Genomic DNA, 27,772 nt, shown 5'->3' with positions numbered 1-27,772 from the left:
TTTTTTAAACTTTTTAATGTTTGTTTATTCTTAGAGAGAGAGAGAGGGAGAGAGAGAGAGCGCGCACACATGCAAGGGAAAGGCAGAGAGAGGGAGACACAGAATCTGAAGCAGGCTCCAGGCTCTAAGCTGTCAGTACAGAGATTAATAAAACACATGAAGCTGCTGTTTTCATGAAGCTTACAGTCTGTAAGATCAGGCCAACAGTAAACAGTCAAAACAAGCTAACTTCATGTTGATACATTCTGTGAGGAAATATAATAGATTGATGTGAAAGTTTAAGTTGTCACAGAAGGGCCAAATTTCTGAACAGGGTACTTGAGATGAGACCTGGATGAAGAGAAGACAGTCAGGTAAAGAACCAGAGGGAAAATCCTGTGGGGAGAGGGAACAGCAAATACAGAAGCTCTCAGGCCCTCTTTGGCCGAAGTGTGGTATTGTGGATTGCACTTTGGTACTAGCTGAGATTAAGATGAAGGCTCGGTGGATTGTTTATGACCTTAGATTATGTTAAAAGAACTGTATTTTGGACAAACACCTTCAAAATGCCTATTTTACATATAAAAGTGGGGTTGGAATTGTCGTTGAGAGAGGTAGAGAAGGGACCACTGGCTTTGGTCAGTTGTACCCAAGGAACAAGACTTTCAGTGGAGCATTTGGGTGGTCAGGTTGGAGTGCATTAACTCTGGACGGGAGGTGAAGAAGTGGTGATAGGGAATGCTGAAAACTTTTCAAGAACTTTAATTTTCTAAGGGATTAGGAGGTGGGGTCAAGGCCAGTGTTTTTATTTGTGGTGGTTATGTGTATATCTCTGTGCTTAATGGAAGTTACTAGGGTTGAGAATGCCAGGTAAAATTGAGGTGCGTTGTGTACTTTTGGGTTGGTCTGATCATTTCAAAATGTCATCTTGAAGGATAGGAAAGGAAATTTTACATACATGACCCACTATATCTTTATACTATGGAATTTCTATTCTTTTCCTTTAATCCGAAATGGTCTTTAATATTCTCTAGTCTTAGTTCATGGTCTTCCAATCCTTTGGGTCTTAAATGACTCTGTAGTTTCTTTTGGTCTCTACTTTAGGAGGCAGTGGTCTACAAAACATATCAAGGGCATAGTGGTCCTCAGAATCTAAAAGAAGGAAGGTTTCATAAACTAAACTCTTTTGACAGTAGATACCTTGGAGGCAAAACTGTATAAAAGCCAAATGCGCTATTAGTACTTGAATGATGTTGTATATTTTACACATTTTTTTAGCTTTAAAATAGTAACAGAAATATTTTCTTATTGCCATAAGATTTGGTTAAACAAAAGAACATTGCAGGGTAAAAGGTACTAAATGTCAATGAATCTTTGGCTTTAAATTACCTTAACATTCTTTCTACTTTTAACTTTTTTCTGAGGTTGAGGTCTTGATTAATTTTAAAGTTTAACTTCTAAGTAATTCTCAGTGGCTACATTAATGTCTTGTGGGATTATTTCGGAAATTGGAAGGGAGTTTGTAGTAGGGATAGGTGAATTATCCTCTGTTTCAGAAAATCTTCAGGATTCAAAAATCTTTAAAATTCTGTTTTGTGCATAAACAACAGCTAAAGAAACTTTTAGGAACTGAAGTTTTGATTATGTACATATTCATTTGGATACTTGAATCATTGATGAAAACATTTCCAGTCATTGCACAGAATTCTCCCCATTGCTTTGCCATTCCCATGTGGTAATAAGCACTGTTGCAGTTTTTTTTTTTTTGTATATGTGTGGATGTTTCATTTTTTAGACAAAGATCACATGTGTTAAAACTATTAATTGCAATGTGTTCTGTGTTCTCCCCTCAAAAGTACTTAATGGATATCTATATATGCCATGCCAGTTTATATAAATTTCATTGTTTTTAATGTTTGTACAGTTTCTCCTCAGGCATTTAGATTATTTCCTGTTGTTGTTACTGTTTTCTGACTTTTTGAACAACACTGCACTGAAACGCTGTTGGATAAGGAGCTCTTGAGCGAGAGTCAGTAAACATTTGGTGCAGGCTGGAATTTATGGAAGGAATGGTCAGCAAGGTCACAGGTTCTTATCTATTTGACATTCAACAAAACGACGACCTTTCCCAAAGTGCAGGTGCTTTAGCAGAGGTACCTCTGCCCCCTTTTGTTTGCCCTTTTTATATGACAAGAAGGAGAATGACCTTGCAGGTAGATAAACACTATGGACTTTGGTGCCAGGTAGTGTGCACTTAGATACAAGCTGTTCATGAGGTGCTTGGACATTCCATCCAGTTGCTGAACACCTAGAGACTTTGGGCCCCTTGAGTCCTGTGAATAGTAGGGATGGGGTTTAGCTCCTCCTACTGTATGGGAAAGGGAGGCCTCATTTTGGTAGCTTGTTGCCATGCGATCTAGTAAGAGCTCTTGAGGTCATTCATTAGACAATACTATTTGTTTTTTAAAATAAATGTATGTACTGATATCTGTTCTGATTTGTGTGAGTCTTTTTAGGATATATTCCAACAAACAATGTCTAGAGCATAGACCATCTTTCTTACTATGTAGGAGATGGCTGGCTTTTCCTCCATAATTACTACTAATAATGTGTGTTAAATTTTGCCATCTAGGTAAATGAAAAGTTACTATAATGATAGATGTTCATGTTTTATTAATAAAATCTAGTAATTGGGCAAATTCCTCATTGTTAATCTTTTTCAAAATATTCCCTAGCTCTTGCCTATATGTTTTTCAGATGATTTTTTTAATCAGCATGTCAAAATACTTTACCTCCTAGTATATTGGGATTTGGATTGGCAGTATATGTAGTTTTTATAGATTAATTTGGAAGGATTTGATATTGACAGTCTTTTCATATGGGAACATGTGACTTTATTTAGATTTTTAAAAAGTTCTGTAATCAAGTTAGTTTCCTTTGTATAGTTAATATAAAATTTTTATTTAGCCTATTAAGTTTTTTTATAGTCTTTATTGCAATTGGAAAATTACTATTTTTATTCTACTTTGTATGTCAAGGTTTACCTTTTGTGATGCTACATTTGGATTTTCCACATTTTTGTTCCTTTAAGAATTTGTCAGTAAGAAATTCATAGATATTCATTGCTCAAAGTGTTTGTAGGTGAAAAAGAAAAAAAAAGCTAAATTATTTTAGGAGTTTTAAATGCTGATACCCTTCCTTAAGTGCCAGTATAGTGGGATGTTGATACAACTTGAGCTCATAAAGTGTCTATAGAAAAGAAATGATCTTGATATCAATTTGAGCCTTACTACTTAATAGCACTAGTCACTTGGACCCTCCACGTATAATTTTTCATATGCATAAAGTTTAGGACATTTAATAAAAAGACTTGCCATTATACCTGAATTCTGATTCATTAGTGTACAGATTATTTTTTATTTGAAAAGATTAATTTGAATTATATTTTCTAAGTGAAATTACTAGATTTAAATTACTAATTTAAAGAATGCTCATGTGGGATGAAGGCGAAGGAGTTTAGATTGACTATTTTTTTAGGTATTTAAAAATATATATTGTACTCAAATATCTTCTTTCTAAAATACAATTGTATTTTACTCTCTGTATAAAAATTCTTCACTATTTTCTGCTTTCCTTAAGCCAAGGTCCAAAATACTTAGCATGACTCATAGTCCCTTAAACCTGGCTCTTTCCTCCCTTGCTCCACTTGCTTTTTCATAGCTTTCCAAAGGCTCTAATGAAGCTATATTTAGCTTCTTGCAGTTTTTTCAAACTTTTGTATATGTTCCTTCTATCTTCCATACTTCCTACTGTTTCTTTTCTCCTATTCTCTGAGAACGACCTTTCTTCCTTCATTTTTCAGTTTAGAGTCCTTTTGGGAAGCCATCCCTGATCTTTAGGCTGAGTTTGGTGCCTTCTTCTTTTGTGTTTCTCTAGAACTGTGTTGTCTTCTTATGTCAGCATTTACCTGTTGAAGTTTATGTGTTTATCTGTTTCTTAATTAATGATTGAAGGCACAAGCCATAATTGTTTGAGTTGATACATTTATAAGTGACATTCATTCATATTAAAACTTAATTGTAATTGTTAAACAAATGGATGTTTTATAATATTTCTGTTTCTTTTTTACCCCAGGACTGGGCTAATGCTAATGTCAGCAGACAGATTGAGGACACTGTATTGTATGGTTACTATAGTAAGTATTGCAATTTCATTTCCTATCTGGGCTGCTGACCAAAATATAGAATTAAGCTATGTGTAAACATTTAATTTTGCTATCACTTTTGTGATTATTGTTTCAACATCAGGAGTAAGTAATACAACATTCATTCCCATGATCTGGAAACTTTTAGCCTACTCTGCTTCATTTGTGTTCACTTATATGTCTCTTTGGAGTTTCAGTCAAGTTACTTTAAACTTCAAGTCTTGTCCTTTGTTAACATTACCAGTTTCCCAGTTGCACTCTTGATTGAAAAAAATCTCCATTTTCTAGACCTTTTTTTCTAAGTATTGACACTAGTAGAGTGTACACTGGGAAGTTTGTAGCATCACCTTTATTGTGCTATACTGATCCAGTTTAATCCAAGGGATTCTGGTTGATTGGGTCTTCCCTCTCTCTTCCTTCCCAAATGTTCAGTTATAAAAGCTTATTATAAGCACCTAATGTTTCCCAGATGTTCTCCCTGGATATACATAAGACTTGTGATTTTACAAAAATGTTAAATGCTGAGTTAGGAAAGGGATGTCATTTTTTCCAGTAATAAATCAAGATGTTGAATAAGATTTCATCAGGACACTCATTTGGAAACTGAAAAAACAAAGACGTTTCTTTTGGTGGGATAATTTTTTAAGAGTTTCATTGAATTTTAATGTAGTTGTTTTGGCGCTGCCTTTGCCTTTTCTCCTGATCTAAAATTTTCAGAACCCATGAAATTCTATCCCTCTGGCATGTGTTTTAGAAATATTTTGTGGTATTTTGATGTAGAATTCATTATTTCTGATGAGTACATTAAATATAAATTATAAAATATAAATTTGACCTGTTAAGTTAAAACCTTTGAAATGGTGCTGTATTAAACCGAATGTTGTCTTTTAAGTACAAATTTTGGCAGGATGTAAATCACATCAGAAACAGTTTTGTGGGAAGAGAGCCTTCCTTCTATGTGACACTAAAGTGTATTTGTGCAGTAGAGCACATGACAAGGTAAGGCACCTTTTATCTTGGTGCAGTCCAGGTCAAAGAGCCATATCTTATCATTGAACCTGGAGGCTACTGGATTAATCCATTGTAACCAATGTTACAAGGACTTCTATACAGGAATGTTAATTAATGTAGTTCTTCCAGCTGTTTTATGGAGAGAATTAAGTCTACCTAAAATCATTTTAATGAGTATTTTTCTCAATTTTCCTAAGGAAAATTTGTCCCTCCTGTCTTAAATGAATGGGAGATAAGTTGTAGAGGACTTTGGGATTTAGAGTTTGATTTTCTGCGGAACTCGAGTTATAGTTAGAAACATAACTACCTTGGGATAATATAGTTGACATACTGATCTAGGGAAGAAATTTGCATGAGAAGCCAAAAATGATAGAAGATTTCTGGATGACTGTGGATTCAAAGCAAGACTAATATTAATGGTTTTTGTCATAAAGTTTGTCCTATCCACCTTAGTTATGGCTAATAGGCTTTCTGTTTTGACTTAGATGGTGACCTATAGCCAGGAGCCTAAAAGGATTGTATAGCTTCTGAAATAGTTACTATCCTCGAGCATAGCTGTTTCTCCAGAAATGCTAGATGTTATCCAAAGAACTATTTTTATATATCCGTTCTGTGAGATTCTATCTCAGGATTCTATCGCAGTTCATCTGATTTCTTCTAACATATCAACACGTTTTCATTGTTTAACCTTGCCAAGAACTGTATGAGGCTTTCATATTCAACATTTTTCTTAATTTTCACAAATGTCATTTTTTGGCAAATACTATCTATCTTTTAAAGATAGAGAAATCCTATCTTTTACAGGTGGAGAAATTGATATTTAGTGATATTAAAGATCACCTTGTTAGTGAGTGGCATAGCCTAAAGTGAACTATATTTCCTAAGCTGGAGCTTTGTGGCATTAAGTGAGCTGCCTTTTAATAAATGGTTCCTATGTGAATTCTTAGCTGAACCCCCAGGGCAGTTCCAAAAATCATCTGGGATCTTTTAAATAATGCCGAATGTTAGATTACACCCAGGGGGATTCTGATTTACTTTGGTATTCCATTAATGTCAGCAATGCTCTTCTTAGAAAAGTGTTTTAGTATTGCAAAGTTGTAAAACTCAAGATGGTGGTTTCAAGTTTTCCAAAAATCTTAATTTTCTTTTTTTTTTTTAATTTTTAAATGTTTGTTTATTTTTGAGAGAGAGTGTGAGTGGGACAGAGAGAGAGGGAGACACAAATCTGAAACAGGCTCCAGGCTCTGAGCTGTCAGCACAGAGACTGACGTGGGGCTTGAACTCACGAACCACGTGATCATGACCTGAACTGAAGTTGGATGCTTTACTGATTGAGCCACCCAGGCGCCCCCCAAAATCTTAATTTTCTTTTGAAAAACTTAGGTGTTTATCATTGGCAGCAAGTACTGTTACTTATTTTCTTTGAAGTGACAGGGCCACTTTATTCATTTTCGAGAACATCCATCTAATACTCAAGCTTAGATAACTACTGCTTGTCGGTCAGTTTTTTTTCAAGACAAATGGTGTTCTTTGGGAAAAAAAGTGCCTAGTATAGCTCACAAGTGAAATAGCAGAGTACTTCTCACAAGTACAATTTATGTGCACTTTCACACGGAGTATTAAAAAGGTGTATACTCAAAGTAGACATCTAATGGAATTATTACTGCCTCAACAGGGACTTTCCTGGTATTCCCCACTGGTGAGTGCTTCGAAAAATATAATAGCTGCGGGAGCCTGGTGGCTCAGTTGATTAAGCTACAGACTCTTAATTTTGCCTCAGGTCATGAGGTTTCACGCTGACAGTGCCGAGTCCATTTGGGATTCTCTCTCCCTCTCTCAGCCCCTCCCTTGCTCTCTCTCTCTCTCTCTCTCAATAGAAATAAACTTAAAAAAATAATAACTGTTAGTGGAAAGGCTAATGACATTCTGATACTATTATGAAAATAATTTTCATATTTTGCATACCCTGAAATGATCCCTGCTAATCCTAGGATCTGGAAACCACATTTGTGAGATCCTTCTTACATTAATGGAACTTTGGGTGTTTTTTTTCCTGGAAAGTTTGTAGAAGTCAGGCCAGCTAACTGCTGCTTCCACCCACTGTTTCTCCCCTAGCTATTGATTGGTTACTGACAGTCCTCAGGTACCTGGAGCTGCTTGCAAAGGAGATAGAGTTCCTGGAGCTTGTTGAAGGATGAGAGAGTAAAGTTGTTTATTTCTGCCCTTTAGCCCTATATTCATAGGGATCCTGTACTCAGAAGGAGACCCCTTCATGTGAAGCTGTTGTTCATCCTAGAAACATTAAGGATTCAGTCCTTTTTTCCTTTTAGAATGCTTTTATTTTTTGATTTATATCTTTAAACTTCTTTGATATTTTCTTTTAAAAAATTGCTCTTGTCTGACTTTTGTTTTCAATTCTGTTTTAATCTCATGTTTGAGCCTATTCAGGATTTTATTTCACATGTGTGTTTAGGCTTTTAATCTCAGTTTTATTTTTACATTTCAAATTTATTTTACTCTTTAAATTTTTACATTCTGTTAATTATAATTTATTGTAAAGTTTGTTCTGATATTTTCTTTAACCATTCTTGAAATGTTTAGTATTAACACTTTCACGGATGTGAGGGCCATCTGGCTGCGACTTCTGTCCCCCCATTGATCGCCAGGGTTGATTCGGCTGATCAGGTGTCCCCTTCCTCCCTCACCGCTCCATGTGTGTCCCTCCCGAAGCTGCGCGCTTGGTCGAAGAGGACGACCATCCCCGATAGAGGAGGACCGTTCTTCGGTCGAGGGTATACGAGTAGCTGCGCTCCCCTGCTAGAACACTTTCACTATCTACTTTCCTTTAATTTCTTTTTTTAATTTTTAAATTTAAATTTAAAAATATTTTTTTAAAATTTAATTTATTGTCAAGTTGGCTAACAAGTGTGTAAAGTGTGGTCTTGGTTTTTGGGACAGATTCCCAAGGTTCATCACTTATATACAACATCCAGTGCTCGTCCCAATGAGTGCCCTCCTCAATGCCCGTCACCCATTTTCCCCTCTCCCCCAGCTCCCCATTCACCCTGTTTGTTCTCTGTATTTAAGAGTCTCTTATGGTTTGCCTCCCTTCCTCTTTGTTTGTAGCTATATTTCCCCCCTTCCTTTCCCCCAGAGTATTCTGTTAAGTTTCTCAAGATCCACATATGAGTGAAAACATATGATATCTGGCCTTCTCTGACTGACTAATTTCACTCAGCCCTCAGTTCCATCCATGTTGCTGCAAATGGCATGATTTCATTTTTCCTCGTTGCCAAGTAATATTCCATTGTATAGATAAACCACATCATCTTTATCCATTATCAGTTGATGGGCATTTAGGCTCTTTCCATAATTTGGCTATTGTTGAAGGCACTGCTGTAAACATTGGGGTACATGTGCCCCTGTGCATTAGCACTCCTGTATCCCTTGGATAAATTCCTAGTAGTGCTATTGCTGGGTCATAGGGGAGTTCTATTTTTAATTTTTTGAGGAACCTCTACACTGTGTTCAAGAGCAGCTGTATTAGTTTGCATTCCCACCAGCAGTGCAAGAGGGTTCCCGTTTCTCCACATCCTCACCAGCATCTGTAGTCTCCTGAGTTGTTCATTTTAGCCACTCTGACCAGTGTGAGGTACTATCTCAGTGTGGTTTTGATTTGTATTTCCCTGATGATGAGTGACATTGAGCATCTTTTCATGTGCCTATTGGCCATCTGAATGTCTTCTTTGGAAAAATGTCTATTTATGTCTTCTACCCATTTCTTCACTGTATTATTTGTTTTTTGGATGTTGCGTTTGGTAAGTTTTTTATAGATTTTGGATACTAACCCTTTATCTGATATGTCATTGGCAAATATCTTTTCCCATTCCATTGGTTGCCTTTTGGTTTTGTTGATTGTTTAATTTCTTTTAAGTGAATTTCACTTTACTTAAGAGTTTCTCTAACTTTTCATTTTGATTTTGCATGCATTCGGGGGTTGTAGAAATGGAGAGAGCCAAAACCAAAAGCAGGAATTATTCAAGACTGGTGTGTTCAGCCCTTCTGTAATTGTCCTATCACTTTATTCTAGAGACACTTCCTTCTGCTGACACTGATAGGTGGGCTGTCATTTTTTATGTAGGTGTAAATTGAATTATATAGTATATATTGCTTTCTGTTTCGTTTCTTTAGTGTTTAGCATTATATTTTAGATTCATCTGTATCATTGCAGGTAACAGTACTTTGCTGATTGTTATTGTTACAAAGATTCCATTGTATTAACTACCATAGCTTGTTTATCTATTCTGAAGTTGATAGTCAGTTGAATTCAGTTTCTGGTTGATTCAAATACTGTGGTTTGAAGGGTCTGTGGTATCTGTATTTTCTAAAAAAGAATTTACTGCATTATTTTCCACCATATGGGTGCTCTTATTCAAAGAATCCTAGATTATTAGGTGTTATAAGTTTTTTTTTTTTTACTCTTCAGTGTTTCTCTAGTGAAAATAGGTGTATGCATATTTGCGTGAGGTAAGTTATGGAACTAAAGAAGAATAAGATGGACTGGAAACTTTCAAACTCTTATTTCTACACCATGCCTTTTAGAGCACTGAGAGTTTTTAGCAAGTTTTTCCTTACTCCCACTGGTTGATTGCTGAAAAATTGTACCTGAAGTCGTTACAATGCTTTTTGAACTTAGAGTTTACAGCCTCCTAGTGTCTAATGTGAGATGAGTACCATGAGACCTTGCAGTCATTTAACGTCTTTATGACTACTCCACTTGTGAAGTGGTGATAAAGTAGTGTCTACTTCATGGTATGAGGAGTATGAGACATGTGATTAGTGCTAAATAGCAGGTATCAGCTGTTGTTTTAATTCAAATTAGCTAAGAGAGCAAGGAAAGTAAATCTTCGTGCAATGATACAGGAAAGTAAAAGAATTGACCTAGCATCTCATCAAATTTATACCTTTTTGATTCTTTATTGTTGTGAAAACATCTCTAATATTGCTTTTCTAGATCAGATAGACTGGGACCAGATTGGGGAACCTTTTTTTTTTTTTTGATTCAGTTCTGTAAAGTTTTTTTTTTTTGGGGTTTTTTTTTTTTTTTTTTTTTGAGAGAGAGAGACAGTGCGAGCAGGGGAGGGTCAAAGAGAGAGGGAGATACAGAATCTGAAGCAGGCTCCAGGCTCTGAGCTGGCTGTCAGCACAGAGCCCAACATGGAGCTCAAACCCATGAACCGGGAGATCACATGACCTGAGCCGAAGCGGGGCGCTTTAACCAACTGAGCCACCCAGATGCCTCTGTAAAGTTCTTCTTGATGAGATATAGTTATGCTTTCCTTCTCCTTTCTTAAAAGACTGTTTCTTAATCATTGGGGGAGTTTTCTGATGGTGTCTGATTACATTTGCTCAAGAATTTCTCTGGATAATAACTGAAAGACAGTATCCTAAGACTTTTTTCCAAGTAGAAATAGTAGAAGAAACAACCAACCAAAAAACCCTGGAGGAAAATGACTGTTCTTCATACTACGTTTTCTAAGTTAAAGCACATAAACAGGTTTGTTCTCCAAATTGCAAGTTGTTTACTGTTAGATCATACTCCTTAATGTTTGAATCAGTGAGGTACTATCAGCAGTGGTAGTAGTTACCTATTGTGTATACCAAATTACACCCAAATTTAGCAGTTTAAAACAAACATTATCTCCGTTTCTCTGGGTCAGGAATCTAGATGCAGCTGACATAGCAGTCTTGCAAATATTGACAGTTTTGATGTTTTGTCAACATATGATACTTTTACACTTGCAAAATATTTATTTAGCATATAATGTATGAAGTTTGAAGTCCCTTGTATGCCTTTCCCTGATGCCATCTCTTCTCTAATCTCCTTAGAAGCAACCACTGTTCTAACTTTAGTCTCTGTTAATCCCTTGCTTTGCCTTGCTGTATCTACCATGCGGTATCTTTGGTTTTACATTTTTTTGAACTTCATATGAAATTACTTGTTTTCATTCAGCCATATGTTTCTGAAATTCTTACATGTTCTTACATAAAGTGTAGTTTATTGTGTATGAATATAACACATGGTAATCAGTTTGGACATTTGGATTTTTTTTGCTAGTAAAAATTATGTGAGCAACATATTTGTACAAGTTTCTTGTTGCATATGTGCAAAATACATACTTAAGGTTGATTGACCATAAGTTATGTGTATCTTCAACAGTCTAAATAATGACAAATTATTTTCCAAAGTATTTCTACCAATTTAATTCCCACTAAAAGGATGTAAACCTTCCAATTGCTCTGTATCCTAAATTTGGTGTTTTAGTTTTTGCTGTTATGTTCCAGTAGAAGATTATTTACAAAAGCAGTTGGTGGGCCAGATTTGGCCTGCAGGCTGTAGTTTTCTGGCCCCTGGCCCAATCTATTACAATTATATAGAAAATAAAACTTTTTTATTTTTAGAACTACAACAATTTGTTGTGCAATCAACAACCAGAAGAAAACATCCCAAAAGTTAAATTAGTTGGCATTTAGGTAGTTGAATTATGTGTAACTGTTTTATTTTGTGTATATTTTTTTATTTTGCAAAATTACCCAAATGAGTATATACTACCTTCAAAATAAAGAGGGGAAAAAGAACATTTAACAGTGCTCATGTATTGGGGTGCCTGGGTGGCTCATTTGGCTAAGTGTCCAACTTTGGCTCAGGTCATGATCTCGTGGTTTGTGAGTTGGAGCCCTGTGTTGGGCTCTGTGCTGACAGCTCAGAGCCTGGAGCCTGCTTTGGGTTCTGTCCCCCTCTCTGTCTGCCCCTCCCCCCCTAAAAAATAAATAAACATTAAGAAAAAGTGGTTATGCATTATCTGAGTCCTTGGAATAGCAAGGAAACTCTAACCTGAGATTAAAATATTGCTATAAAATACTACTGACAAGACTAAAATTATTTGGATAGTATGGGACATCAAGACTATAGCTGTAATTTTAGAATCCATAGTGTACTTTTTTGAAGTATAGTTGACACACAGTGTTACATTAGTTACAGGTTGTTCTCTATGCCAAACTTGGATATTGCTGTATGTTTTTAGTTTTTGCCAGTCTGGCAAGTGTGAAATGATACTTCTTTAGTCTGCATTTCTCTTATTTGAAATAAAATGAAATGTTTTTAAACAATTAATTGGCTGTTTCAGTTTTTGCTTGAGTTATCTTTTTTAAGTTGGGTTCTTTCTGTTTTTCTAACTGATTTAAGAAATTTTTGTAATGTACTCTGAGTAGTACATGCAGTGATTCCAAATATTTTATCCCCCCCCCCCAAATTTTCCATCCCCAATGAGTTCTTATGAAAGTAGGGATTTCTGAGCCTTGATTTAGCCATATTCATGAACCCTGCCGAGATGTCTGGAATATACCCATTAGGTATTTGAGTTGAATACATTTTATCAGAGAAGATAATCATGTGAATTTTTAAAAAAATCTTTCAAGTAATGTATTACATGGATAAATTATTCTTCAGCCAACTTTATATTCCTAGGGTAAACCTTAATTGTTATGATGGTGACTTTTTTGGTTTTTAAATCTCTTGTTGGATTTGTTTTGCTGTTATCTAATTTGAGATTCTCTTGAAAATCAACTGAGAGATGAGACTGGATTATAAATTTCCCTTATCTTATTATTCTTGTCAGGTTTGCATATGAAAACCCTGCTACCAAGAAATTTTTTATTACTATTATTAATTATTGTTGTTATTATTTTGGAGAATGCTATGGACCAGTGAGCATTACATGGGACTCTGTCCCATAAAATGAACTCATGTCTGATAATTAAGGGATAGAAGTGAGCATGGTAGTTTGTACAATTATTTCTAATGAACTAGTCACAAAACTTGTTTCTAGTAGCTGAATTCTGCTGGTTAGAATTCTTAATAGCCACATGGGAGCACTTCCAGCAAGGATGAAACAATAGTTCCGTTGAATTAGAGGTATTACTTCCACCTGACCATTTGGTTTCCTTCTCCTGTTGAATGAACAGGCAGTAAGAGTTACCATGTTAGCTGGAATGATTGATGCTGGTTTTAGGGTTTCACTGCTACACAGTGAAGGCAAGAGGTACATCTAGAACCCAAGGGATTCTGGGGCACCTCATGATGCTACCATGTTCAGTGGTAAAAGTTCATTGAGATCTTTTACACTCGTGGCTCATAGGCAGGACTACCAAGGGCTCCAGATAGTTCAGGAGTGAATGTTGGGGTTCTCCCATTTCTCATACCATATTCTGTTTTGGGGCTTACACCTAGATGCTGCTTAACAGATTAGAAATACGTGGCTTACATAGTATAGTGTTTTTTGTATTTGTTTTTGTTTTTTTTTAGTCTCATTTAAACTAAGTCTGGAAATGGGCTGTTCAGGGTGCATATGGCAGCACCATTGCGTCAGGAGGATCCTAAGCTTGTGGGTTTTTTTTTCCTGTGTTCTCCATCCTCAGTACACGATTTCCATCTTAAGGTCAACAAAGTTCGAAATGGTGACTGGAGTTTAAGCTGTCATGTATCCATTTAAGGCAGGAAGCTAGAGGAAAGGGGAAGGACATAAAGGGGCATACCAACTGAAACTGAAATGAAAATGAGTATTTGGAAATGCAGCTAGCAGTCCTGACCCCAGATTCCTTCAGCTGGCTAAATGGGATAATTTTAGAAGGCTTTTAGAATTCCCAAAATATCTTTATACTTTGACCCTCTAAAACAAAATGCTTTATAATGATTAATTATATTCTCACAATTTGACTAAGTTATTCTTTGTCTTAGTGTTTTCATCAGTAGTTGGGAGGAATAAAGAATGCTAAAAATTCAAAAGCCTAATTTATCCAGGTTGGGGTGCCCGGGTGTCTCAGTTAAGTGTCTGACTCTTGATTTCAGTTCAGGTCATGATCTCACAGTTCATGGGTTCGAGCCCCACATTGGCTTTGCGCTGACAGTGTGGAGCCTTCTTGGGATTCTTTCTCTCCCACTCTGTCCCTCTGCTCCTTCCCTGCTTGCATGTTCTCCCTCTTTCCCTCAAAATAAATGAACGAGAAAAGAAAGCCTAATTTATCCAAGTTCATTTTCATGTGAGTTGTAATTTAATGATAGAAATTTTAAAAGGTAGATTATTTGCTTTGTGTATATGAAAAGATCATAACAATTATCATATATTCTTTGACCCAGTTTTTGTCCATGTCCTCTTAAGAGTTGATGGCTCTCTGTTCACTTGTTTTTGTTACTTTCTTGCTAATTTTTAAAAGAGCAACTTGTTTTAGGAGTTTAATTCTGGCTAATTTCTGTGGACATGAGGTTTTAAAATTTGCTCTTAATATGTTTCCTTTGATGTTTGTGGGACTATTAAACCAAACAGTCTATCTTTTACTTGCTATTAGCAGTCTTTTAACAAAAACATTTACAAATTAAAGCATACTTTATAAAGATGTAAGGATATCAGAGTTGTCATAACTGTTAAGAATAGTTTTCCTTTGAACATAATTACCAATTTGAAGTAGAACTTTAAAAGAAGCAGTTTCTCTGTTTCATGATAGTGGTAGCAGCAACCGGTTTTTTTTGTTTTTTTTTTTTCTATTTACAGATACAGAAACTCACCTGGGCATTAGAACTAATCTGAAACACATAAAAATGTTAGTTTTTTTTCTTTACAGATGAACATTTATGGGCTAAAGGAAGAGATCTTTATGAAGGACACTGAGAAAGAAGAGTCAGACGATAGTTCATTTAGAGTGTGGTTTAGCAAAAGAAAGATTTAGAGCAGTTGTTCTACATCTATTTTGAGTCACAGACTGCTGAGGGAATTGTGTGTTCCCCACTCCCTTCCTTCAGGTGTTGATTCCTAGAAACTGTCTTTTTCTGGATGTTCCTGTCAGCAACATATGCAAATTTTGGTTGCTGTACATCTTCATCTCTCTTTACAGTCAGTAGCTCCTACAACCACTTTTTTGACTTTGTGTTGCAATAAATTAGTTGCAGTTCTAGAACTTCCTAAAGTTGTCATAAAAAATGTACTCTTGTGTTTTGGCTTGTTTGAGTAGTTGTGTGTATCCATAGTTTGTTCTTTTTTGTTATTATGTATTAGTCATTTGTATAAATATAATAATACCACTTAGTTTGTTTATCTGTTTACCTGTTGATGGGCATTTGGACCATTTCCAGTTTTTGGTTACTGTGGATAATCTTGCTGAGAACATTTTTTGTTACTAAAGAGTTAGTGCAGGACATCTGAGCCCGTTCAGTTATCACATACCTTTATGAGGGCCTGCTTGTGTGGCTGACCTAGGACCAACTCCTGTGAACCTAATGCTTGGATGTACTCTGTACTGTGCCTATTTTACAAGTCCCCAGTAACCTAGGCAGGCTTCTCTGGGGAGAAACACTTTGCATATGTGGCTACTCTTCATTGAGAGAGGAGTAGAATTGTTGGATATGGTAGTTGTATGTTTAACTTGGTAAGAAACTACTAAACTGTTTTCTGTAGTGTTGTGTCACTTTACACTGCCTCTAGCAAAGTATCAGAATGTCAGGTGTTATACATTCTTGGCAGCAGTTGGTATTGGTAGTTTAATTTTGCTGGTCTTTTGGGTATGTGTATCTCATCGTGGGTTTAATTGACATCTTCTTGATGACTGATGATGAGTATCTTTTAAAGTATGCTTGTTGTATATCTTCTGTGGTGAAGTGTCTGTCTTTTGTCCACTTTAAAAAATGGGTTATTTGTATTTTAGTGAGTTATAGGAAGTAATTTTATAGTTATGCTGATTGAATATGATGTTAACTTATGCAATTACAAGATCATTGATCACACAAGTTCAGGAATACCAGGGATGTTAATGAAATAGTCATAGGCTCTTTGGCTGTCTAAAGGCCTAAGCCATCAAGTAGTAGACATAAGCAACATGCTAAGAGTGAAGCCAAACCTTATTGCATTTGTTAATTTATGAAAATTTGGGAGATGTGGCTATGAGCCCACTAAACTCTGTTATGCTTATTTAGGGTTTCTCCTATATAAGTTACTTGATTAATTGATTAGTTATTTATTTATATTTTGAGATAGTGCATGCACCTAAGCATGTGAGTGGGGGAGGGGCAGAGAGACAAAGAGAGAGAATCCCAAGCAGGCTCTGAGCTGTCAGGACAAAGCCTGATGAGGGGCTCAATCTCAATAACCATGATATCATGACCTGAGCCGAAATCAAGAATCCAAATACTTAACAGACTGAGCCACTCAGGTGTCCCTATTCAATTATTTTAATCATAATTATTAGAATGGTATTTAGAGTAATTTATAGTCCTGTTCTTTTTATTTTTAATTTTTTAAAGTTTTTAGAATACTTATTTTGGTTACATTTTGGAATATGTGTTTATTTCCACTGGCTGTTAGATTGATAATAGAAATATTAATAAAAACTATAGCTGATCCTTGAACAACACAGATTTGCACTGTGTTCCACTTAATGTGGATTTTTTCTGATAAATTCTGTATGGTACTATTAATATATTTTCTCTTCCTTAGGGCTTTCTTAATAGCATTTTTTTCTCTAGCTGGTGTTATTGTAAGAATGTGTTGTATAATACATGTAACATATAAACTGTGTGTTAATTGACTGTTTGTATCAGTAAGGCTTCCAGTCAACAGTAGACTATTAGTTAAGGTTAAGGGGAATCAGAGTTATATGCAGATCTTCACCTCTGCAGGGGCTTGGTTCCTCAATTGTTCAGGGCTTATCTGTATTCTCTGGCTTGTGATCGAAATACCAATATTTGTTACCCTTAAAGATTTACTGCCATTATTAGTTTCTCATAATATTAAAAGACTGCATGCATTTTATTAAACATCTATAGTGCCCAAATTCAGTTTGCTGACAGTTATTTCATGATTGCTCAATAAAAATTGCCTTTTACTTTTCAATTGGTTATTTAGGGCTGTTTGCTCAATTTTATATAGTATGCTGCATTTAATGGGGGCTGTTTCATAAGTGGCCTCCAGATAATTGAGATATTGCTAGCAAGTATTAAGATCATGTTTAGAAGTTCTATAACTTACACAGTCATTCCTTCCAGCAGAATAAAGTAATTGAGGTTATATTATACATTACTAACAAATGCTTTTTTTTAATACAAAGGAGTATAATGATTATTATCCTGTGATTATCTTATATAATTATATTGTCACTCTTTCCATGACCTTATGAACATGCAAATGAATGTAAATTCACAGAAAATTTTAAAAGCATGTTTCTTAGGTTTATGAAGTCTCAAAAAGTTGTTTATGCTGTTTTTAACTGTACTTTGGCTGTTCAAATTTTAAGTTAACTATACTTTGGCTGTTCAAATTTTAAGTTCTACATTGAATTAAAAAATACTTTGACTACTGGGTCAGAGTATCTTTAGTTGATTTTAAAGCAGATAAATAGTGATTCCTTTCTGTTAACTTTGAATCTGATTTTACCGTTTTACTATTCTTAACTTTTCTCAGTCTTGATTTGTATAAGATCAAATTAATAACACTACATAATTTAAACTTAGATTAGGGAAATTATTTGTACCAAAAGAACAGGATCATTATAGCTGTTTCTTTAACTTGAGTGACTGGCAAATGTTTTGTCAACTTGATTTTAAGTTGGAAGAAATATAAAAGTTAATGTTCCCTTAAATTAGATGGTTCATAGGAAGTTCTTTGCACTGTTTGCACAAAATTTCTTTACTGTACGTAGTAAGAGCTCAAATGTTAGCTGTCACACTTGTTATAGGCACAATTATTATCATCATTGTTGCTGAAAATTGACCCAGAGTTAACTTGAATTATGATCTAATGGTGCTATTGATTTCTTGGGACAGGGATCAGCAAAGGCTGATTTGGATATTACATATAAACATAAAGTTATGGGTATAAGGATCAGATGGGGGAGCACATTTGGTATGTAAATGTGAACTTGGTAAGTTAATATACACACATAAGAATATATGTGTAACAGTTATTAAGTTCATATGTATTCTGTAGAACTCAGTCTATTATTTCTTTCCACAGCCTTATATTCTGTTATATTATTCTGTGTATTTTTCTGGATCCCTTTTGTCTACTTCTACTATGAAGAAAAGGATGATGATGATACTAGTAAATGCACTGTAAGTATGTAATTTTAGAGGCCCCAATTTAGGGGAAAGAGAAAAGATTGTTTTCCTCCTTTCTCAAAGAATGACATGACTGACTTTAATCTAGAGTAGTGTTGTCTAATAGAAATACAATGTAAGCCAGATGTAAAGTTTTAAATTTTCTAATAGCAACATTGAAATACATAAAAAGAGCAGTTGAAATTATTTTTAATGATATGTTGCATTTAATTTAATTGGTTCTAAGTAGTATTATAATTTCAAATAGAGTCAAAACACATTATTAATGAGATACTAAGTTTCTTTTTTCACACTCTTTTAAATGTAAAATGTATTTTACATTACAGCACATCTCAATTTGAACTAACTATATATCCAGTGCTCAGTAGCCACATCTGACTTGTGTAGAGCAATTCTAGAACAAGGACTGGCAGACTTTTTTTCCTAAAAGGCCAGGTAGTAAACATTTTAGGCTTTGTGGGCCATAGAGTGCCTGTCTCAAGTACTCACCTCTGCTGTTGTACTGTGGAAGTAGCCAGAGGCAATACTTAATGATGTGATCTGGTAAAACAGAAGATAGGCTACATGGGGCCCACAGGACAGTCTTCTGACCCATGTTCTGGAATATAAAGAAAGAACATTTGTAGACAATATTTACTAATCCAGGATAACTCTGAAATAAAAATCTGACAAATATAACATACATGCATGTCCAAAATTTCAGACTATTGTCTTATAATTGCTGGTATAAAAATCTTAACTGAAATTCTACCAAATTTAATTCAGAAGTATCTTAAAAATATATTAATATAGTATAATTGGGCCTATCTCTAGATTACCTGGGTAGTTTAGAATCAGCATATCTATTAATATATAGTAATTTAAAAGGTTAAAGAAGAAACTGTACGTTGAAAGGTATTTGCTAAAATTGAATAGTTCTTTTCTGATTTAAGGACAAAAAGCAGCATAAAAGGAATGTCTTTTGTCTTTTTATTGAGTTACAGGAATTTGTTTTATACGTTGCTTATATTTTGTATTCAAACACAAAAAATAATACACAGTTTTCACTCAAAAGCCAGCATTATGCTTAATCAGGTTTATTAAAACCTTTAAGTATTTGCATTAAGATCAGGAGCAAGTACAAAACAGTATTTTAACTGATTACCTAACTGGTAATCAGTACAATTTGTTAGAGAAAAAATAAGATGTTTAAATATTTATAAAGAAAGTCAAAATTAATTATTTGCAGATACTTCTAAAGCTCTGTTTGAAAACCCAACATATGTAAGCTAAAGTGGCTGGTTACGAATTTAATGTTAAAAACTGAATGAGATTCATGCTTTCTCTTTTCACTTGTTCTAAAGTTCATCTTCCCCAACTCTTTGGTTGATCTTAAGATCGTCCTTAACCTTTATTTTAGGTTTTTTCCAAAAGACTGTTTTAAGTCCTTTGTGAAGAATTTGTTTATTTGAAGCATGAATTTAAATTTTAACAGGTGATTTTTAGAGACTTCATTAGGCTGATAGACAAATAATTTTTTTCCTTTTACTAATTTAACCTTTTCTTTGAGGTTAACTTGTCTTCTCATATTTAGAATATTTGGCTTTGTGTTTTTCTTTGTCTTTGAACAAAGATAATGACAAATGCCTTATAAACTTGCATGTATGTTTTATATATTTTTTGTTTTATGTAAATATACATTATGTATATAAAATATATACATACAAACACATTAAATATTTATTCAATTATTATTTTAACCCATTTCAATGACTTGGAGGAGGGGTATTATAGATTCTAATGGCTTCCTATTTGGGGGACTATTTTATTAAATATTCTGATAATTTTACTAATGATGGCCACTGAAGAATTGCTTTTGCTTTTGAGTACTGATTTTCACAAGTTCTAACCATTGAAAAGATTTTAAAGTCTAGTATGATTTGCAAAGATACTTATGATGTGGCATATATATTATTTTTTCTTAAATTAAAAAATTTTTTTCAACAAGGAAAATTTTACACAGCTGAATATAAATATACATTTGATATGAAAGTACTGTTATACTATAACAGGAATATTTTATATTTTAAAGGTCTTACTAAATGGTATACTTTTTCCCCTCGACATTTAGCAAATTAAAACGGCATTCAAGTATACTTTGGGATTTGCTGTAATTTGTGCACTTCTTCTTTTAGTTGGGTAAGTCTTGATATTTTTACCTTGAAAATGGTGATTGTATATAATGGAAATAATAAAGGCTCATTCAGAAAAGTATAGAAAAAATATAAGAAAAAGAATAAGCCACCTTTTATATCACCACCATTTATCCATTTTTGTCTGTGTTGTTCTACCTAGACAGTTTTCTGTGCTCAAATACATGCAGTGTGCCCTCCCCCCCATACATATGCCCTCCATTATATAATTTTAAAGAAATGTGTTTTCTTTTTATGTAATTCTTGATAACCTACTTGCTGTCATATTTTAGGTATGTCGTTAGGATAGTACTATAGATTCATCATTTTTGACAGTATCGCATTCACTTTTTAAGATACAGTTTATTTAGGGGCCTCTGGGTGGCTCATTTGGTTAAGCATTCAATCTTGATTTTGGTTTAGGTCATGATCTCATGGTTTGTGAGCTTGAGCCTTGTATCAGGCTCTGTGCTGGCAGTGTAGAGCCTGCTTGGGACTCTCTCTCTCTGCCTCTCCCTTGCTTGCACTCTCCCTCTGTCTCTCAAAATAAATAAGTGAACATTAAGAAAAAAAAGATGAAATTTAAACTGTACAATTTATTTAATCTTCTAGTGATGACTATTTGGATATTTATGATGTTTGCAATTTTTCCCTTTTTATAAACAGTTCTTTGATGAACACTCATCGTATCTTTTCAAATTTAGTGCATTGTTCTAAATATTTGAATTCATATTTGTTAGTGAGTTCCTTTTTTAGGTCTTCTTCCTTAAGGTTTTATACTAATATCAATAAAGTTTGACACATTTTTAATATAATTAAAATTTCCTCTTTGGAAAACATTTGTCCTTGTTAATGGAAGACATTTATCCTTGTTAAAATAGGTTTTGATACATCTTCTTTTTTTTTTTTATGTCAGGAAATGTGTGAGCTGCTAATAAGCTTTTAAAACTTCTCTTTTGTAATTTGACCTCAGATAGTTCAATAAATAAAAAATGTCATTTATCCAATGCAATTTTTAATGGGAATAAAATTGGTCAGTAATCCTTTGTAGTTCTCAGAGTTCTTAGACTACAGATGCCTTATAATCAAGGCGTATTTCCAGTACTCTTTGTCATGAAAAAAGAGTACTTATTCAAAGAACAGTTTTGTGGTAGTTTTTCTATTTATTTTAGGTATTGAATATATATTTTTAGTCTCTTTTGGCTTTTTAAAAAAGCCAGTTATGTGAGTTTGCTCTGTTAACATAAAAGTTTCTTACCTAGAAATGTAAATTATCTAGAACAGAGAGATAAGTAAACTTAAAAACAAGTCTGTCAGCACAGAGCCTGATGTGGGGCTCGAACCCATGAATGGTGAGATCATGATGGATTGAATTCAGATGCTTAGCTGACTGAGCCACCTAGGCAGCCCAAATGTTTTTTTTTTAATGTCTATTTATTTTTGAGAGAGAGAGAGACAGACAGACACAGCACAATTCGGGAAGGCCAGAGAGAGAAGGAAGCAGAATCCAAAGCAGGCTCCAGGCTTTGAGCTGTCAGCACAGAGCCTGACCTGGGGCTTGAGCTCTCAAACCATGAAATCATGACGGGAACCAAAGTTGGACACTTAACCAACTGAGTCACTCTGGTGCTCCAGCATGCTTTCTTAAAGGGTAGTTAGTGAGTATTTTAAGGTAGAAGTCCATATGTTTATTGTGGCAACTCCTCAACTCTCCTGTAGCTCTGTAGTAGTTGTAGACAGTATGCAAACAGAAAGACATGACTCAGTTCTAATAATGGTTTATTGACAAACGCAGGGAGTCAGAGATTTGCCAGCTCATGATTTAGAACATAACTGGAACTCATCAGTAAAACCACAGATCTTTGTAACAGCCAGAGTATCTGTCCCAGACAAATGACATCCAAAATGTGTGGGTCTTTTTTTTTTTTCGTTATTTAGAGAGAGAGAACCTGAATGGGGTATAAGGTAAAGGGAGAGAGAGAGAGAGAGAGAGAGAGAGAGAGAGAGGGAGGGAGGGAGAGAGAGAGGGAGAATCTTAAGCAGGCTCCACGCTCAGCAAGGAGTCCAACACAGGGCTCAATCCCATGGGCCTGGGATCATGCCCTGAGGTGAAATCAAGAGTTGAATGCTCAACTGACTGAGCCATCCAGTCTTCCCCAAAAGTATATTTTTAAATTTATTCATTCTTTTCATGACAGATTACCTTCCATCCTCATTTAGAGTAACATTTTGCACAATTCTGAGTTTTAACAGATTTGCTAGATGACAAAGTGATGAAATTAGTGTGGCTGGAGTGGAGTGAATGAAATCTGGAGTAGATAGAGATGGTCAGAGGTAACTAGATCTGCCAAATTTAGTAGAATATCATAGGCTTTTGCTAGGACTTTGACATTTATTGTGAGAGAGATGGGAAGCTATTCGAGAGATTTTTGTTTAATCTGACATTTTAAAAGGATCCCTGGATGATGTTTTGAGATTTGACATTTTGGGGATAAGGGTAGAAATATGAGATCTGTGAGGAAGCATGATGGCAAGGCATGATGGTAGCCGTTGGAGAAAGAGCCAGAAAGATACTCCAACAGGATAGGTAGGTGGGGTGCGAGAGAAAGAGAAATTGAGGATGTACCTACACTTAGCCAAACTGCAAAGTCTTTGGAACATATCTCTCATACACCAAATGCAACTTTGGGAGGATCCTAAAACCACTCTCAGGTTTCATAATTCTAGAAAGATTTAAGTAAATCACTGAAAGCTATTATATTCACTGTTACCATTTATTATAAGTGAATATAGGTTAAAATCAACCAAAAAAAGAGATGCATAAGATAGAGTCTGGGAGGATTCCAGATATGAAGCTTCCATCGTCCTCAAGATATGTAACTCTTCTGGGCATTGATGTATAACTGTATGCATGGAGTATTGCCAACCTGGGAAACTCACCTGAGCCTCCCATTCAGAGTTTTTATTGATACTCTATTATGTAGGCAAGTCTGATTGATTGATTGCCCACATAGTTATCTCAGTCTCTAGGTCAATGGATGACATATGCCCCAGAGTGCCCCACCCTAAATCACATGGTTGGTCTTTCTGGCCCATAACTTAAGATTGGGTGTTGCCAGCTCCTGCCCTAAATAAGACACTCCTGTCAGTTGTGACATTGGGTACCTCCTGGAGCCAGGGGCAAAATTTACACCTCTTTTTGGGCAAGGCCAAATTCTTTGCTACATAGAAGGGAGAAGTTGTCATCAACTGAGACAGGCACATCTGAAGGAGGAGCAGTTTTGATGGGGGAGTATCAGAAGCTCATTTCAGTTCGTGGTACATTTTATTAGGCATTCAGGAAGAGATGAGGAGTAAGCCACTAGAAAAGTGGCATTAGGAAAGTCAGGGTTTAGTCTCTGCTCTTCCAATATCAGTATCTAGCTCCATTGAGAAAATGAGTTTTTTCCTTTGTAAAATATGAATGATACGCTGAAGGATTGCTAAGAATGATTCCCCATGCCACCTCTGCCTTTCTCAATACTGTGGTCCTTCTGTAATTGAATTGATAATGTTGGCTCTCATGATGGATAACAGTTGAGAAGAAATGGCATAAAAAGCACCCATAATCAAAGGCTTTGATTAAGGTGGAAGGATATTTCCTCCATTGTTATAAGAGTGATAAAAATGAAAAGAAGTACAGATAGGTTCTTGGGTTTTGTGTGCAAATGAAAGTGTTTCTCCCTACTTGGCCTCTATTTTCTCATTGATATTTGAGGTCTTCAGCTGAGGGGACTGATAGAGAGGTGCATGTGTGGACTTCTATATTTCACAAGCCTGAAATTTGTGAATGAAAGACTAGTAACGTTTTGGTTACCCAAGGTAGTGTTCTTCTATTACCATATTTGAATGAGGTATACATTAGGTTAAGTGATTGACTAAATTTCCTGAAATCTTCTTGAAGGTGACCTACTCCTCATTTTTGTTAAGTGATGTGTTTTTTTCTGTAGATAATTTTATAGCAAAAACATTGAGGTTTAACTAATTCATGCAACTAACATTTTTGGAGCCCTCTGTTGGGTAGTGTGCAAAGTCCTGGGGATAAAGATGGAGGGTCATTGTCTATTTCCTTAAGGTTTACAGTGGGGAGAGACATAAATACATAACTTGAGTTACAATATTTAAGTGCTCTAATAAGAGATAGGTACCAGGTTTTGATGATGGAGTAGCAGAGTAGCAAGTTCCTATTGTTTTTTTTTTTTTTAACATTTTATTTTTGAGAGAGAGAGAAAGAGAGAGACAGACAGCGTGAGCAGGGAAGAGTCAGAGAGAGGGAGACACAGAATCTGAAGCAGGCTCCAGGCTCTGAGCTAGCTCAAAGCACAGAGCCCAACGTGGGGCTCGAACCCACGAACCGTGAGATCATGACCTGAGCTGAAGGCAGATGCGTAACCAGCTGAGCCATCCAGGTGCCACAGCAAGTTCCTGTTCTTACAGTAGGAATTCTGCGTTGAAGAATCAGGGAAAACCTACTAGGAAATAATATTTGAATTGAAGTTTAAGGAGTAGAAATTGGTCAACCTACTAAATAAAGAAAAAAGTTGACTAGCATGTATAGTGTATTAGTCTTTTCAGAGTGCTGTAAATAATAGACATTTATTTTCTCACAGTTCTAGAGGCTAGAAACCCGTGATCAGGGATGTTAGCAAGTTTGGTTTCTGGTGAGATCTCTTCCTGGCTTGTGGATAGCTGCCTTCTTACTGTGTCCTATATGATCTTTCCTCTGTGGTCTCATTGGGAGAGAGTAGTCTGTGGTGTCTTTTCCTCTTCCTACAGGATTCAGTCCCGTGGGGCCAGGGTCCCACCGTTAAGATTTCATTCAAGTAATTACCTTCCTAAAGGACCTATATCCAAAAATGGTCACATTTGGGGTTAGAGCTTCAACATAGGGATTTTGTGGGGACAAATTCAGACCATAACATTCTGTTCTCTGGCTGCCCCAAATTCATATCCTTTGTTCTTATGAAATGCATTCATCCCATCCCAGCAGGCCCCAAAGTCTTACTGAGTCTTACCAAGTCAAAGGAGTCAAAATTCTTCTTTAGCAGTGAACTTGTGAAAACAGACAGATTTTGTGTCCTCTAGGTTCTGGATCTAAGTCCTGCTTCCTTGACTCTTTGCAGCAGTTGCCATGTGGCCACAACTGTGGAAACAGAAGAGGAAGCAGCCTCTTCCCTGGGCCTCTAGTGGGAGTAGCAGCCCTAATCATAACCGAATTGCTTTTGGATACTTTTTCTTGAAGGGTAAAGCATGTTTTCAGCTAAATAGTTCTGTCATCCTGTCCTATGAATCTCAAAAATCTCATAGCCTTCCTTATTTTGTCCCATCTGTGTTCCCTTTATTTCAAATTGTTGGTGTTTCTGCAGTATCTTCCCACCACTATTCCTGGCCTCTGCTGAGATGGCTGATTAAATCTGTGGTTTCCACCCTTATTAATCTCCTTATCAAATGGTTATTCAGCCACAATCTTAAAACATGCTTTATTATTTTTTACAATACTTTTGGGACAGTTCCTTTTTGCTTAAAAGTTCCTTCACCTTACCACTCTTCCTTTCACATTTTTCTGTAAACAGTAAAGAGAAATCAACCTACTCTTGCAACACTTTGCTTAGAATCCTCCTCAGCTAAATACCCAATTTCATTCCTTAAAAGTTCTGCCTTTCATAGAACCACAAAGCAATTCAGCCAGAGTCCTTGTCACTATGTAACATGTTATCGTCTTTCTTTTACTTTCCAATAACATGTTCTTTATTTCTAGCTAAGGTTTTACCAGAATGACCTTTAGCATCCATATTTCTGCCAACATTGTATTCAATGATATGTGTCTTTTCTAAGACAACAAAGGCTTTCTCTATAACTCTTTCCAGTCCTTCCTAGAATTGCGTTTAGCATCCACATTTTCTATCAATAGTCTCTTTGTCAAAATACAAAATTCCAGTGGGTAAATTTGAAGATCTAGTTGGCTTTTGTAGCAATTCATGAATTGAACAGCATCCATCTAGCAAATAGAAGCTCTAAGGAACTAATTTAAAATGGAAGGCATTTCTAGGCAGAAGTTGGTGAGATAAAGAAATTCAGAGTGAACTGTTTCCGGGATGGTCACCTTCCCTGAGGCAGGGGGCGTTTATCAGGCAGATTACCTTATTAGTACTGATTAGGAAATTTCAGATTGATTAGCTTAAAATTCCACTCCTGGGGGCTTCTGGGTGCCCCAGTCATTTAGGGATCCGATTCACCTGTGGTCATAATATCAGGGCTCCTGGGTTTGTGCCCCATGTTGGGCTCTGTGCTGACAGCTTGGAGCCTGGGGCCTGCCTCTCTGTGTCCATCTCTCTGCCCCTCTCCTGCTCATGCTCTGCCTTCTCTGTTTCTCAAAAAAGAAAAACATTTAAAAAATAAAAAATTTACTCCTGGGAGATGTGAAACTGCAGTTAGGTTAGATATTAAATCTTGGTGGGATTCAGCACAAGTGACTCCATTTGGGACCTTTTTTTTTTCTTTTATTTTTCTCACCTTCAGGGCAGCCTAGGCTTTTTCTGGCATGCATCTTAAAATTCTTCCAGCCTCCATAGTCTCTTGATTTGTTCATTTTAGCCACTCTGACTGGTGTGAGGTGGTATCTCAGTGTGGTTTTGATTTGTGTTTCCGGGCACCCTCCTACACTGTTGGTGGGAATGTAAACTGGTGCAGCCGCTCTGGAAAACAGTGTGGAGGTTCCTCAAAAAACTATCCATAGAACTCCCTTATGACCCAGCAATAGCCCTGCTAGGGATTTACCCAAGGGATACAGAAGTGCTGATGCATAGGAGCACATGTACCCCAATGTTCATAGCAGCGCTGTCAACAATAGCCAAAACATGGAAAGAGCCTAAATGTCCGTCACCTGACGAATGGATCAAGAAGATGTGGTATATATTCATGATGGAGTACTACATGGCAATGAGAAAGAATGACATCTGGCCATTTGTAGCAGAGTGGATGGACCTTGAGGGTGTCATGCTGAGCGAAGTAAGTCAGGCAGAGAAGGACAGAAACCATATGTTTGCACTCATAGGTCTAACAGGAAATTTTCAGAATGATCTAGCTTCAAGAAAAGCAAGCAGTGAGTAGTGCTTAAGAAAAATTGATTCAGTATCTAATGGATAGTTGATACCTGTCACAACAGCATTTTATATACTGTTAAGTGAAACTGCAATACAATCTAAG

The 27,772-nt window shown here is 35.8% G+C and overlaps 1 protein-coding gene across 1 annotated transcript in view; it reads left to right on the top strand.

The window, feature by feature from the left end:
• Positions 1–27,772, top strand: part of LMBRD1 (LMBR1 domain containing 1) — a 110,336-nt gene that overhangs the window by 7,009 nt on the left and 75,555 nt on the right. The window contains exons 3-5 of the mRNA XM_029943558.1: positions 4,114–4,174; positions 18,253–18,350; positions 20,467–20,534. Of these exons, the coding sequence (XP_029799418.1) occupies positions 4,114–4,174; positions 18,253–18,350; positions 20,467–20,534 (227 nt within the window). The remainder of the gene's footprint in view (positions 1–4,113; positions 4,175–18,252; positions 18,351–20,466; positions 20,535–27,772) is intronic.

The sequence above is a fragment of the Suricata suricatta genome, chromosome 7 (assembly GCF_006229205.1).
Source record: "Suricata suricatta isolate VVHF042 chromosome 7, meerkat_22Aug2017_6uvM2_HiC, whole genome shotgun sequence".
Lineage (NCBI taxonomy): Eukaryota > Metazoa > Chordata > Mammalia > Carnivora > Herpestidae > Suricata > Suricata suricatta.
The sequence above is the reverse complement of the archived record's forward strand: the minus strand, read 5'-3'. Positions and strand labels throughout refer to the sequence as shown.